This window comes from Pavona decussata, unplaced genomic scaffold, assembly GCF_977016875.1.
Source record: "Pavona decussata unplaced genomic scaffold, jaPavDecu1.1 SCAFFOLD_102, whole genome shotgun sequence".
In the NCBI taxonomy this organism is placed as follows: Eukaryota; Metazoa; Cnidaria; class Anthozoa; order Scleractinia; family Agariciidae; genus Pavona; species Pavona decussata.
The window spans coordinates 5,547,506-5,563,120 of NW_028145517.1; the positions used below are offsets into that span (position 1 = coordinate 5,547,506).

Consider the following 15,615-nt stretch of genomic DNA (forward strand, 5'->3'; position numbering starts at 1 on the left):
AATATTCTACAGCAGTGTAAATTTATAATTTTGCAAATTATTGTTATTTGAGTTTTGAATTGCAGCAATTATTGTTCTTCAGTATTGGAGATGCAGTTTATGACCATCATCCATGGTAAAAAAAAATATAGAAAATATAGAATTTATAAATTATTAGATTGAAAGGAATCAATCCATTGCCAAGTCAACAATCTTGAACTTAGTAGCACAAGTTGAAACACTCAATATATACAAATGATAATGAAATTATGTTAAGATCCAGTAAAATTCATGAAATTCAGCACTACAGATGTTTTTAAATTGCAGCACAGATCCTTAAAAATCTCAAAATAATAGTATCATTGCTTCTAGTCTGAGCAGCTCTATATAAATTTTATACAATTTGGAGAAAGAAAATTATCCTGGTGACATAATTATTAAGGCAGGGAGTCAAGGAGGAATAATATTGCAAAGGTTTTAAATAAAAAAGAATCTTGAACTAGTTGTTTCTGGCTGGTTATTTCAGGTGCGAACCAGTGAAAGTTGCTCAATCAGAAATTTTAAGCATTATTTACCACTAGCCTTGTATTAAAGGCTGCATTTCCATCATACCAGACTATTGTACAGGACTAGTATGGACAAGGATTTGGATATGTAACAAAATTTGCATGTCACACTATACATTATTCTTACTAGAAATATCCAACAAGGCATTCACATCATGCTGGTATGGATACAATACTGTACCTGCTTCTGGAGCAGATAAGCAGTCTGAGTGGGAGTTTAGTATGAAGAAAACGCCTTTCCCTGCAAATTTTGATTGAGATCCAAACAGATCTGGAACAACGTAAACAAGTATAAAATGCACTAAAAACATGATACTTAGGTTATTAAGATTGAACTGCTTCTGCAATCCTTGAGTTGCAACCACTTTAGGCGCCAGTTTGGTCGGTGCAACCTGAAAGTTGCCAACCTTGCTACCAAACCTGAACTTAAAGGGCTGCTGTGAGGAAGTTTAGTTATTGTTTTAGTGATCTTAAATAGGTGTATTTAGACATCAATTTATCATTAATTTGTCAAGTCAGGTAGCCAGCTTTTGTACCAGATATTGACAGATACTCCTCTGTTATGAAGAACACTGATCACTGTCACTGTTACATCACCAAACTTTCTGGACCTCACAGAACTATTACAATATAGTGCCTGGTGTTCTCACGAAGACTCACAACATTTCTTTTTTGGTTCTCGTGCAGCCTTGAGTTTGATCCTCTTTTGTGAGTTTCTAGCTTTCCGTGATCTGCCTGACTTTGAGCTAATACTTTCACTGTATGAATCCACGCTGGCATAATGTGGTGGTCGGTCCATAAAAGACGATCTTGACCTCACAAGTTTATGCGAAAGAGTCAGAAAGATGGACTCAATGGTCTCCAGTTCCTCATCATTTTTAGTGGAAATTTCCCACACTGGCATATTATGAAGATCAGCAAATTTTCTGGCTTGATTAGAGCTTACTATTCTCTCATGAATGAGGTCACATTTGTTACCAATCATAAGTTTGGGGACTTCTCCTTCATCTGAAAATCCATAATGATCATATTCTTGTAGCCAGGTTGTCAATGCTCTGAAAGAACCTTCCCTTGTGATGTCATACATAAAAATAACAGCGCTTACGTTCCGATAGTAATGCACTACCATGCTTTTGCGAAATCTTTCTTGTCCTGCAGTGTCCCAGATTTGTAACTAGATATATATAGGAGAACAAAATGAACATATTATATTAATATATGAGTAAACAGTAACTAAGATGTTACTGGTATAAGCTGTTAGCCTAATGTAGTCGTGGTTTCAAGACTGAATTGAAGGGGTGCGTGGAATAAGGCCCTAAGTGACTTTTGATGTCAGGCCAAATTTTCGTTTTGTTTCACAAGCAAATACAAGGCAATTTTGAAGGAGAATCTAACAATTTATCCAAAGTCACTTAATGCTTTTTTCCAGGCAACCCTTCAATTGTTACAGGGTGCATTTGATCAGAAGTGAGGCCTTTTACAGGGTGAAAGTTACAACCGGCACAGTGTTGAAAACTGGTAACATGGGATTTCCTAATGAGCAAACGTCAAAATAAATACTGAAAACAGAGCTACTGTACAACAAAATGACGTGCATTTTACTAGAATTAACACCCCATATAATGCTCTCCTGACCATATTGCCAACTGCCAGTACACTCTAATTCCTATTTGCCAGGAGAGAAACATTTGATATATTTTTGGACAAAACAGTTCATTTGAATGGTGGAAGTTTTCAAAAGCCAACATAATTCTTCATGATGCCTATGAGGTAATCAAAAGCCATGCTTTACCTCCCTTTTACACCACTTTACGCTGAGGAGGCTAATCTTGCACCAGTAGGCTGAGCGATTTTGAAGCCCACGTTGACGATCTTCAGTATAACCTACATACAGCCTGGGTCCTTGCTATATGTTTGAGGGACTTATCTTCTACCCTAGATATTAAGTTGTGATATGGTTTAACCAGGTTTCTCTATTACCTTCCAGGAGTAGCTAAAGACCTGATTTACTTGGTTCGAAATATTCTGTAACAAGTGAAATAATATCTTAATGTTATGACAGGAATTCGAAACATATCGACAGGGTAACAAGATTATCACAAGCTTGATACTGGTCTTTATTTACATAAGCCATTAAAATATTTATCTCTGTTATCTAAAAACAATGTTATCTAAAAACACTTACAGTGTAAATCATCAAAATGAAAACAAACCATGCTAAATACAAGTATGTTCAATAGATAAACTCACTACAGGCTAGAATTTTAAAGAAATGAACTTACCCGAATTTTAACTCCGTTTAAATCAAGCTTCCTTTCCCAGAAATCGACTCCTATGGTAGCTTCGGTGCGCTCTGGAAACTTGCCAGTAGAAAACCTATGCGCCAAGCAGGTTTTACCCACTCCGCTGTCTCCAATAATTATAATCTTAAATACTTGTTCAGTAGCTTCACTTTCACTGTCGTCGTCTTCTTTATCGTAAAACATCGCGAGAGTTGGACGTTTAATGTCGAAAAATAATCCGGGCGAATTCTGTTAAGGGTTATGTCACGCACGTTCTTCGATTTTCTGCCGACAATAGGAAATCATTCTCTCAACGTGGCAGAAACACGTCTTGAAAATGTCATTGGAAAGTTAACAAAGACATAAAGAACCAAATTATTCGGAAGTATATCGTCCTTTCTTTTCGTCAATACATTATGTACCTGGCTACCGGCCGAAATAAAAAAAGTCTTGTCGAATGTTGCTTTTACCAAATATGGAGGTCTAACCGCAGCCGGCAGTTATTGGGGGCTCAAGAAACTTTTACACCGAGAAGAACCTGGGGAGACCTGGGGAAAGTCAGCAAGTTGTCCTTGTCCATAAGATCCTGTTTTTGTTTTTATCACCCACAACGAAAAATGAGGCCGTATTCGAAATGTGCGTAATTTTTTTCTGACAGTGTTGCGTTTTTTTTACAGTATCAGGCCGTGGCATGAAGTAATCTGACAATTTTGAGGAGGGAGCGATGGGGGGTGGGGGGTGGGGGGAAGGGATCATACAGGTTCCGCAATAGTGTCACATGTACATCCGTGCAATTTGTCCGAGGCCAAATAAAGTCGGATCTAGAGTAGAAGAGGGGAACGGTGCCCTCTTATATGTGCCGTATATAAGAATTTCATTCATTCATTCTTAGATTTAAAAAAAACGCAATTGAAATCTGCAATTCCACAGCGACAAACCGATGAGTGGTGCCGGATCACTTGTAGACCTGGATCAGCAAATTATTTCAAATGCAAAAAATATAGACGACAGGCCAATCCTAACGGGGAAAGTGGGCGCCCCTCCACCGTTAGGATAATTCTGCCACCTATATTTTAAAAGCATTTGAAACATAAGGTCCGCCTAGCTGACACATTTCCTGACTACGGGCCCACAGGTTGCCACCTTAATGTCCTGGATCCGCTACCAGGGGCCTTGTTAGGGGCCCTAAAATTAAAAAAAAACAAAAAAAAAAAAAAAACAAAAAAAAAAACATGACGCCCCTATCCTTCAATAGCAACTGACCCCGAGAATAGAAGCATGCTTTTTCCTCAGATCGTTCTGGATAGTGGCACTTTTAGTCTTGGAGATTTTTTGTTTTCTGAATTTTTTGCGGAGCATCTCTGTCACTTTCAGTCAAAGATCGCATCCTTTTAGCGGAATTTAGAAACTGAAATAGTCTTCCTGGTCACCTATACTTTTCGATCTCTTGATTTAATTATACTGTGAATTGGCGCTTGCTCTCCATTACATTCATCAATACGTCAGGCTTTAATTGATGTAACAGTCGCAACGAACTACTAAGCTGATTCGTCGACTTTTAATTTTCTTCAAAATATGGACAATAAAAAGAAAATCACGATCATGAATCAAACACTGATATACAAAGTTTTCAACACTTTTATTCGATCTTTCAACACTTATCTTTTAGTTCTATTCTTCTGATTAAAACATTACGGAACAAATGTGAGGCCAACTTAAGTAGCATCTGATTATCAGTAATCAATTAGACTTAGTGTTATCATGAGCTACTAGCTGAAAACTCTTTCGCGTATTTTTTGACAAACGCACATTAAAGCACGTCGGAACTGTTTGTATTTCCAAGTGTAAATCAGAGGGTTTACACAACTGTTGGAGTAGCCGATCCACAGACAAACCAAGGCTACTGTCGAATTAATCTTTTTGCTTAATATAATGTCTAGCGCTAATGTAAAACAAAACGGAGTCCAGCAGAGAAAGTAAACTCCTATTACAATCAAAAAACTTTTTGCAGTTTGAATATCAGAGGTGCGTGAAAAGTTCCTCCGGTTGCGAGTTTTATTCCACCATCGCTTCTTCCCCACCGATTTTTCATGCGTTTCGTCGAAGTTCTGCGTACTTGAGACGGTAGTATCATCTACTCGTGCTGTTATTTCCCAAGACAAGTTAGTCTCTGAGCTCCTAATGAATGATCGCTGGACATTTATCCTCCGAACATGCGAACGAGTGATTCGGAAAATTTTCCAATACGATGCCACCATGGCTGTGAGAGCGAACACGTAGGTAAGTCCGAGAACCGCAATGGCGAATGTAAGAGCCTTGTATGAGCCAGACCAGTCTTTTTCGAGATCGCAAACGTCCAGGTTAGGAATGAAACAGTCGTAGGAGCTTACGCCAAATACCGGTGGGAGAGCGCAAAGCATAGAATACAACCAAACGAAGATACAGGCTGTGGAGGCTTTTTTGGGCGTCATGAAATCCAAGTACTTAAACGGCTTAGAAATTGCAAACCATCGATCTAGAGATAGCAATTGCAGGCTCATAATACTACAGATGCAGAACATAAAGTTTGCAAAGCCGATGAACTCCTTGAATGTTAATCCAAGGCGAAAATTGCCCGTGATTAAAGTATCAAGGGAGGTGGGGATTACTGTTAAGGCGACTAAGAGATCAGCCAACGCCAGATTTGCTACGAACCAGTTCGATTCCTTGCGGCGTAGTTCCTTTGTATATGAAATAACACACATAACAAGAAGGTTTCCAGACACCGCTAGAAAATTGACCACAACAAGTGCACATATGGAAATAACTCTTTCGGCCGAGGACCAATCTTGGGTGACAATTCCAGAGTTATTGAGAGTCGACATGACTCGCGTTCAGTTTTGTTTTACTGGAAACTCAACATCGTCTTGTCCGGCTTAAAGAAACAGCATCACACATCTCAAACAAACTCTTCGGTTACATTAGCAGGTGTATTGTTTCGGAAAGAGCGACAGAAGTGGGTTACATGACAGTTGCCATGGTGACTACAATGATTGATTGACATTCTTGGTTCATACAGTCTTGGGAAATTCCTCTTGTGGTAAATAGGAACATGCAAATTAAACTGAGCAGGTACAGTAACTTAATCGTCACCTTATTGCATGAACGTACACCATCATTCAAAGCACCAAAATAGTCATGAAAGTTAATTGTGCATGAAACATTTACCAAAGCTAAATTACTGTAGAGAGCTCAATAAATAAGACAATTTGTTTTGTTTCATGTCAATACACCTGGAGCATAGGTAATTCGTGGGGAAAATTAAAACGACCCGAATGACCAGCGATTTCACATGTCTCAAGGCAATTCTTTGTGAGAGAAAAATATTGGAAACAAAACACGAAAAGCCGCTTTCAAAACTCGTCGAACCCTCGTTAATAATTAATTCAGTCATTGTTTTGTTGCGCAAAAAAGAAGAGTGAATTTTACAGCATTTTGACAGAACGATCAACAGCAGGTATTTCCTGACACGAAAGAACTATAATTACGCGGCTAATATCGCCAAGATATATATGACACACGGAGAATCAAGAGGGCGGGGCAAGTTTCTAATAATGAGCTTTTTTAGATTCGATCGCATCTTGATGACGCCTCATCCAAAACTCCTTCTGAAATTCCAACCTATTTTTTTTTTTGGAAGATCGTCCATGTAAACGAAAACGCTCATGAATATGAAGATGTTTGAAGATGTTTGAAAAATTAACACAATCGCTATCCCATTGTTTACAGTGTCGACAGGTGAAAACGATCGCAAACTATAGCACTATTATTACTATTTTTTGTCGTTATTATTTGGGCGCGCGGTTGGCTTATACGCGTCAAGACAGTCTAGTACGTTGGTCATTTTCGTATACAGGAAACTGAGTATTAAAAAGAGTTTCTCCTAGGAGCTAAAGTACAAACGGAAACGGTACCGTTTCGCTTTGGTTAACACATTCTGTCGATCATAGAGAAAATAGAAGTCACTATTGGAGTGGGATGGGACAAGACGAGGAAAATGAAATTTTTCCGCTTTTCTTCCCAACAAATCTCTCATTAATATGAATCTGACATCAACCAAGAAATCAACGCCTTGTTTTTTTGTGCTGTCACATTGAAGAACTCCACTTAAAACCAAGTGAAGGATTTTCGGCTCTTTATTTAAAGAACGAGACGCATTTTATTTACGAACCCTTTGAACACAACAAAGTGGCACCTATTCTCCTTTTTCATATATATATTTACATAATATTATTCTTGCGCTTTCGTATAGCAATAAAATATACTACTAATCATTCCCCCAAAATAATGAATAAACTCTATTTATATGAGCTAATGCAAAATATTGCTATTCACTATTTACACGTTTTCATTGTAACTCATTGTAGCACTAGCCTATACCAAGAAAGTCAACTCTGGATTCTTAGGTCAATTTGGAATGGTTTTCCATGTTCGTTGGAACTAGAGAATGACTCTCCGAATTTTCTCTGAGGCGCCATAGTCATCTACAGGGGTGTTTGCTTACCGGATATACGGTGGGGCTTTCATTTCGTACGGGATGAAAAATGTATACCGCGTTTAAAAACCAGGAATTCTGTAATGAAACAGTTGAAAGTTTTCAGTTTACACTGTAAATTCAAAAGATTTGTTTGAGCCCGGCCCCAAAGTGCATATATGGCCCTGGTGACGTAGGGGCTGAATCAACTGACCCCTTGTGGGGCCATTTTGGTCACGATTCGGGATCCACTCTGGGACTCTGTTTTAGCCTTTGGGTGCATTTCATACCTTAAAATAGGCCCTTACTTAGAAGAGCCAAATTAGCCCTTAAAATCTACTTCAGTCCAATCTGGGACTCATTAAGTCCTTAGGTGCATTTTATTCTTTGAAACTAGGCTTGAAATTTAGGAAAGCTAAAGTAACCTTCAGAATAGCACAGCATCACGGTTCCTCACCGAAACGGCGCCAATTTGGGGGCTAAAATTGCAATGTACATACCATCGGCATAAGTTTTCGAACGAGTAAGACAATATCGATGCCGCAAACCTACTCAGCGGTAAATAACTCGCACCGTTAGGACTCGTACTAGATATTTAAGACTGGTATAATTTTATGTGAACACAGAGTCACAATAGAGAACCGGGAAGAACTTGTACTGTTCTTAAAAGCAACACCGGCATATTTAAACACATAATTGTTTTACAGTAAGAAAAAGAGCGCTTTTCGAATAAATTTCATGAAACTCTGGTGAAAAACACCATGCGTAAATGTTAGTCATAATGTCCTTAATCAAAACTCCAAGGTTATTTTGTTTTGTTAAATTGTCACTAAGCGCGCGAAAACACCGCAATGATGTTTGAACCAGTTACTTATTCGTGTATTGGAAACAGCATAAGATGATTGTCCATTAAAAACCGCTTTGTGCGCTTTTCGATTTTTCCCCGCGCGGATTTTTCGCTCTCGTCCTCTCCGTAATTTCCATGCGTTCAATCAACGAAAAACGCTCGAACCCCACGGAAACACTTGCTATCCAGGCTAAAATAACTCAGGATCTGCACGTAATACACAGTGAATACAAATTTAGTCAAATTGTTCATATAATACCAATGAAAGTCAAGCTGTCATTTACGCTCTCTTCAGTCCCCCTCTTGTAGACCCCTAGTGGTTTGCTCTCATTGCCGGCCCCAGTCTCCGCGTACCTTTCCTCGATCAATGTCAGTTCCGAGGCCGTTGGCGTCATTTCTTCTATGCAGATATGCTCGCTGCTGACCCCATCTGAAGGCAAACCGACATGTTTATGGTTGTACTTTGGGTTGAATACAGGTACAAACTGAGGCTCATTTGCATTGTTGATGCCGTTGCACTTACAGTTCTCTACTTTGTTGTTGATTAAGCTGGTGTCATAACAAACCGGAGAAGAGCAGTCATTTCGACTTCTCGGGATGTCCGAGCTTTGCTCTTGAGCAGAAGGTGGCGGTGAAATTGGAGGCTGTTTTCGCAGGGGGCTATTGGGCGGAGTCATTTTAGGCGGTGTTGTCCAGTGTTTCCCAGGGGTAAAATGCCTTCCTTTGAGAGGTACTGTAACACGCACACCAGGGCTCGGAGGTGATATATACCCATGGGGTTTTCTGGCCAACAGCTGTTGCAGCGGGGATTCGAAGTATGGTCCGGAAATCGTTGCCCGGTGGGGAACTTGCCGATTTGCAACCCTCATCATCCCTGTTTCCGTAAAAGACCTGCTTCGGACCACTGACAGATCAGCATGACCTTGCGATTTCTCCCTCAATTGCGGAAAACCAGATGGGACAGGGGGATTCCGTGGGGTACTCGGGGGTGACAGGGAGCCCCCTTTGTTGCCGGAATTTTCTTTCTTCATCGAATTGCTCCGTGAAAGCGGTCGATGTTGGTTCGTACCCAGAGGTCTGACAATTCCGATATTACATGAACTCGGTCTTGATACATGGATTGTTTGCCTGCCTGGTGAATTACGAATGATATTTCCGTAGTTCATGCGCATGCGTCTTTCCAAGGTGCCTGGAGAACTCTCGGTCGATATCTGCCGCGCGGCTTTAGTGCTCGGAGCGGAGAACGAATTGCTTCGCATAACAGGCACAGGAGGCGACGGACGCTTCTCCGTGGCTGCGAAAGACTTGCTCCTGGCAAGCTGCCGGACATTCGGTACTTCGCTCTTCATCTCCCTTTTACTGAATTCCTCAAGTTCTTTCTCAGAAATATTAGCATTCATAGTAGAAGGACTCCCCGCAGGGGCCGATAAAGTTCTTTGAGTTCGGAATTGAGCTCTCCTCAGCTGAGACGGGGGTATGTCTTCTTGAACCGCTAGAGGGGCAGCCCCCTGGGTAGGCGTGGGTTTTGTGGGAGGGGAGGGTGCCTTTATTGTCTGTTCTTGTTTTGATTCCTCAAACTCTGAACTTGGAAAATATTTTCCCTTCACGAAACACGAAATACGATCAAGCACGCCTTTCTTTTGCTTTTTAGCTTTCTTGGCTGTTCCTTCACTGGCGCTGCTTTCGCTTGCCGTTTCACTTGGAGCCTTCTTTGTTTCTTCCTCTTTTTGACGCATTGAAATTTTTTCTCCGTTGTCCTCTGACACGCGTTTGGATTCTGCTTCATCAACGACCTTTTCTCTTCCACCCTTCCCCATTTCCTTCCCAGGTGTCTTGGCCTTTCCATTCTCTATATCTTTACCTTTGACCTTTTTCTTTGTTTTTTCAGCCTTAGAAGATTTCCCTTTTGAAATAACCTCACACGCCACACAGTTAGAGTCCTTCGACTCAAGGGCGTCGCCATTTTCCTTAGGGGCGTCTGCGGGCTTATCAAAGGGGCTGTGAGTTGACACGAAGTATCCATTGCCGGTGTGATAAATCCTTCGCTCTTTGATCAAAATCCCCAGGCAGTCGTGGATAACGTTCATTTTAGGCACGTGCACATACTGGTATGTTTTCGAGAGGAATTCCGCGATGGACTGCTGTGTGGCAGTTAATTGTCTGCTGTTCAGAGACGCTATGGTTTCCATTAATGACTTTGTCAAAGGCAGGAATGGCGCTTGTTGTATTACCTCCATACCAACCGAGTTCACTGCACCTGTTGCAAGAAAATGAAATATGATCTCAGTGACAGACACAAGTAGTGCGAGCGGCGCGACTCTTTTTCACAACCTGCAATTTCGATGCGCGCAATTTTTCACCATGTTTGCGGGGTTTTAAGCAACAATCTTTGCCATTGAGTTGATACACGGTAATAGCAACGTTTTACCATGTGTCCTGCCTGATTATTGCTCTTCGTGTTAAAACCTGACACGCGTGGGCAACACGAAAAGCGAGAGTACACGCATAAAAAGCATCTAAAGGAATTTACACGCGGTTGCAAAGAGTCTCTGACAGCGGGACAATTTATGTTTCTGCTTGGAAAGTCAAAACCGCATACTTAGCTTACTTAGCTTAATCAGGGTCAAAAAGGAAACCAAATGATATACTTATCAGTCATCACCAATCTCATTTCACTAGTCTAAACAAAAAGCCAATTATAGCGATATATTTGTTTTCCTTGGCTAATTGAAATCAGATCGCGAAGAACAGAAAGTTACTATCTGGACATGTCTTTCTGGTACCTCCGCTGCAGGAATTAAGTCCATGCGTCGACAAGATACTTAGTGCTAGAGTATGATTAATGAAAATTAGAACTTTTTAACGAAAGAAAAGTAGACAAAGCATTTTTCGGGTCATCAGTTTTCAATCCCATACGTGACCGATTGGCTTTTTCGGAACATTGATTTTTAATATACTTTGGTGCCGCAGGGACAAGCTGTCTTCAATGGACTAGATTTAGAGCGAAGGCTAAGTGAGAAAAATCCATAAAGTCGAAACAAAAAGTAAATGAACGACATTTTTAACTGAACCCAGTTTGATGAAATTTGTACAGTTTAATACATCTTTATAATCAAGAGGTTTTGACTTTGAACTAAGGTAGCAATTTTGAAGAACAATTTTGTAAGTCAAGCTGCAATGGATAGTTTGTCTTTTGGCGTCTTTTTGTCTTAATATCACAGTGAGAACTTTGTTTTAATTTAAATTAGACACTTTTGAGAAAAGAAAAGAAAAGAAAAGAAAAAAGAGATTTATCGGGTCATCAGATATCAATTCCATAGGTGACCAGCTGGCTTTTCTGAAACATTGGTTTTAATATACTTTGGAACCGCGGAGACAAGCTGTCTTCAATAGACTATATTTAGGGCGAAGGTTAGTTGAGAAAAATCCCTGAAGTCGAAACAAAAAGCAAATGAACGACATTTCAAACTGAGGAACCCAGTTTGACGAAATTTGTACAATTTAATGCTGCAATAAGACGTGTAAGAAGGAAAAATAAGTAACTGACTGACTAGCTTTATAATTAAGAGGTTTACCTTAAACAAGAGTGGATGCTTTAAACTATAAAAGCAGTCATTTTGAAAAACTGACAATCTTTATAAGTCAAGCTGAAATGGATAGTTTGTCTTTTTACGTCTTGCTTTGTTTATATCACTGTAGGAACTTTCATTTGTGTTAACGTTGTTGGGTGCCGGATTCTTTGGATTAAAAATTGGGTCCACACGTCTGATTGAGGTAGCTATTTTCTCACATCTGTTCAGCGTTTCTAAGCCACATTATTCTACTCAGGGGAAAAAATCACCTAATTTCTTCATTTCTGCAAAGCCACGTTTAGTAGTTCAAGTAAATTCAACGAAATTCAAAGTTGAAGCCAAACATCGAACGATCCTTTGTTATGCAAGTGAAGCAGCATTGACGCAGTTTGTTTTTCATCTTGTACTTTGTTGAATCGTGGCGTTATATGCTTAAGAGTAAGGCAAATTCTTTCGTTTGCATACTTGCGAATGAAACAACGCACGTACGTGAAGTCTTGTTAATCCTTTAAATCCCGCTCACAAATGTACTTAAAAGCACATCCGGCCTGTGGTTTCCAACTTCAATTGGCACCTCTTAGCGCCATGACAATATACTCTTGGTAAAAACCGCTTTTTTCGAGATGAAAGCCTCGAGTCATTGAAAATGGCCGAGAAAATTTTACCAGAAATAAATTTTTGCATTATTTTCGTGACTTCTACACCTCGCAAAAACAGGAGCTTAGCTACCCTGCTATCACAGAATTTGGAACAAACAAAAGAATATAAAAGGATCATTGTAAGTCGTGCGAATCCATTGTTCAAAGCACTGCTAGTCGTTTTCAAAACTGCAACCGGAAGACACAGGTATTAAGCTAGCCAAACATGCCTTAAATGTTTCTATCTGTTCCATTTTAAAAAGATATTAACAAAAAGGACGGATCACAACGAACAAGGTGAATATTTTAGCTGTAAAAGGAATGACGTTTTCATTAAGAGAACGGTCATTAAGTTTTTGTCTTTCTATACGTTGTTCAAAAAATGGAAACTGATTTAAGACCAACTTTTAGCACTTGTTTTTAGACAAGGCTACAATAATCGCCGTATCTTTATAATAGCTTTTCGTTTCAGCGCTTAATTGCATTGGATTCATCGAATAGAGAGAACATAAATATTATTTGTTAATTAAGGTATTGGCGCTTTTCTCCGCCATTCAACCGAAACCCCTTGTCAGTTTTCTTTAATGGAAAATTTAAATTAAACTGAGACATTAAAGCAAACTTCAATCAAAGCCACTGGATTAGCTATTTGCAACTATTCCAGTACATGTTTGTGTGTTACTTGAATTGATCGCTAAATAATTTATTTTCATGAAATTCAAAAGACGAAATATTTGGAAACTTTAACAATCGCCCTCGGACGCCGACTGATCGATCGACCGACACGGTTCACTTGAATTAATTGCATCCGAGTGTTTTTGGCCTCCAGAAAAATCTGGTTTTTATATTTGTTACTCATTACAGTAAAGAATATTCTCAGCCTTTTTTTTTCACCATTTATATTACATGCACCTGCCTCAGCTGTCACCTTTTTTGCCGAAAACAAAGATGACTACGACTCTCGCACTAACTCCAATAAAATTTTTGTTTATTCAAAACAACTGCTGGCCGCGAATGTCGCTAAATTCAGCCTAATTTGGAACGATTCTCGCGACGGAAGGCTTTAAAACTGATTAGATATATTGACCACCACAAAACCACGGGGTTGTACCGCTGGTAATTACAGGCAAATTACTTTTGGGAATCAACACCGAGGCTTTTTTACTTAAATTTCCTTGAACACTCAGGGTTGAACCCTCCAAAGCCGATTGACCAATACAGAAAATCTTTTTATCTTGTGCGATTGTAATCGAAAAAGGCAGGAAGCAATCCGGCTTTAAGCTATTATTGAACTTACCGATATCTTTGATGATAAAATTATCAGGGCTTCGGAGAAAATGGCGCTTCCAAGCCTCTTTAATGACCTCGACATCTTCATGCGGCCCTTTGATCAACAAGGTGAAAGGAAAAACCCAACCTTTGAGTCGAATCTCGTCCAAACTTTCCGTTAACCTTGTGAGGACTGTCGATCGATTCGCTTCCTTAAACGCATCGAACAATTCCAACCCGTTGAGTTGATGTGGTAGTTTGGTGTCCTTGTTCTCGCAGTTTTCATCATGGTGAAGGTTATTGAGTTGCACGGCCGTCGAAGTCGGTCTGAAAACCACTGCCAAAACATTACTCAGGACTATGGAACACTTCGGCGCCCTGTCCCGCGTCGATTTCCCGTTCGAACTCATGGCATCGAGGATTCGAAGGATTCGAGTTCCCTAATACGCGTTCTAGAACACAGATGAAGTTCGAATTGAACCACAGCAACAGTGTTAGTTTTGTAATTCACATATCTGTTGGTGGTTTGCTCGACCTATCAATCAGATTCAACGATGGTTCAAACAAATGCAAATATTACAACAAAGAACGCAGCGAAGGAGAACATGTTTATAGATCACAAAGGTCCACCGACAGATCCACTCATGAATATATTCAACAGCGATTCCTGATGTCCTTTATGAGACGGAAGGCGACGAAATGGGCATAGAATGCATACCAGATGAACGGTCAAGTGGCCTTGGCGTAATCAAATATTAGTTTCTGGTTTTAATTTATTATTTTTTAGTGGCCTTATCGGTAGACTATCATCTGTATTGTGGAGCGTGCGAGAGCGGAGCGCGGAGCGCGGAAAACGAACGCGAGCACGTTTCTGTCTCGTCTCTCGCATTCTAGCTTGGTGGGAATAAAACAAAAGGAATTAACTAGAAGTACGTGTTAATTATTCGTCCTGAACCTCAATGAAATTTCCGTTGTTTATTCCGCTTGGCCTTGCAGCCAAGCCACAACTTAAACATATCGAAATGAATGGGTCTATTTCTGATTCTTTCGGGTAATACGGCCCGTTCGAGTCTACACGCCTCGCGCGCGCGTCGGATTCCCCTCTGCGAAACAGGCTAACACGCGAGCAGATTCCCGCAACTGACAAATAGTTTAAAATGATTCTCAGGGTCTCTCCTCTTCACGTCCCAGGGAGCCAGAGAGATCTTCTCCCATTTGGAGAGGAAAGGGTTTTTTTTTTTTTTTTTGCTCTAAAGACTCCAGGTACGTAGTTTTTTTATTTTCTTTATTTGTTTAATTGTTTTTTTTACGAAGCAAGATCCTGGATATATTTTCCATCCGGTAAAATGGAAAAAAGGTAGGCACAAATGTCGTCACAAATTAACTCTGAATGTACACTGAGAATTCCAGTCTGGTACTTAGTAAAAAGAATAAATATGCATTTTTTTTCGCTGTGAAAAAATAAAATAAGTAATGTAAAATAGATTAAAGAAATGCAAAAAAAAAGAAAAAAAAAGAAAAAAAGAAAAAAACAGAGTCGAGTTTGACTATCTCGACCGGGCTGTGAACTGCTGCCTATTCACAGGTGCTATCCCACTACTGTTTGACGCGGGAGCTTTTGCCTGCTGTGTTTCCACCCTGGGCCGGTTCGCTCCTCTTTAACCAACCTGGAGAACTCAGACTCCTCCGTGTTCCCCATATTGACGCCAAACTTAGCGCGGACACCCGATCTACATAGGACAACCGCCCCCAGGAATCCCGACCTCAAGCCATTCAGACACCCCAGCCTCCAAGCAGCTGGATTACAGGCGTGCGCCACTACGCCCGGCTGAGAGATAAGAGGAGAAATTTAACTAGTCATTTGTTCACAACCTCGCTTTGAATAACCGGAAGTAACTTTGACTACAAGACTTCCGGTCAACTTTAACACAACATGGCGGACAACAGAT

General features: G+C 40.1%; 3 protein-coding genes and 1 non-coding gene across 4 annotated transcripts; all 4 read right to left on the reverse strand.

The window, feature by feature from the left end:
- Window positions 1-1,044: 1,044 nt before the first annotated feature.
- Window positions 1,045-3,246, reverse strand: LOC146471856 (putative Ras-related protein Rab-33). The gene is made up of 2 exons (XM_085120419.1): window positions 2,828-3,246; window positions 1,045-1,719 (listed from the first exon to the last, which is right to left on the reverse strand). Exons 1-2 carry the CDS (start codon window positions 3,029-3,031, stop codon window positions 1,192-1,194), a joined length of 732 nt encoding a protein of 243 aa, XP_084976545.1. The 5' UTR covers window positions 3,032-3,246; the 3' UTR covers window positions 1,045-1,191.
- A 1,265-nt stretch (window positions 3,247-4,511) lies between these two features.
- LOC146471857 (alpha-1D adrenergic receptor-like) lies at window positions 4,512-6,620 on the reverse strand. Its single transcript, XM_085120844.1, has one exon. The coding sequence runs from the start codon at window positions 5,689-5,691 to the stop codon at window positions 4,597-4,599; it is 1,095 nt and encodes a 364-aa protein (XP_084976970.1). The 5' UTR covers window positions 5,692-6,620; the 3' UTR covers window positions 4,512-4,596.
- Window positions 6,621-6,984: 364 nt separating this feature from the next.
- LOC146471858 (uncharacterized) lies at window positions 6,985-14,546 on the reverse strand. Its single transcript, XM_085120420.1, has 2 exons — window positions 13,695-14,546; window positions 6,985-10,444 (listed from the first exon to the last, which is right to left on the reverse strand). The coding sequence occupies exons 1-2, from the start codon at window positions 14,074-14,076 to the stop codon at window positions 8,436-8,438; spliced, it is 2,391 nt and encodes a 796-aa protein (XP_084976546.1). The 5' UTR covers window positions 14,077-14,546; the 3' UTR covers window positions 6,985-8,435.
- A 651-nt stretch (window positions 14,547-15,197) lies between these two features.
- LOC146471859 (signal recognition particle RNA) lies at window positions 15,198-15,495 on the reverse strand. The gene has a single exon (XR_014866803.1).
- Window positions 15,496-15,615: the final 120 nt, after the last annotated feature.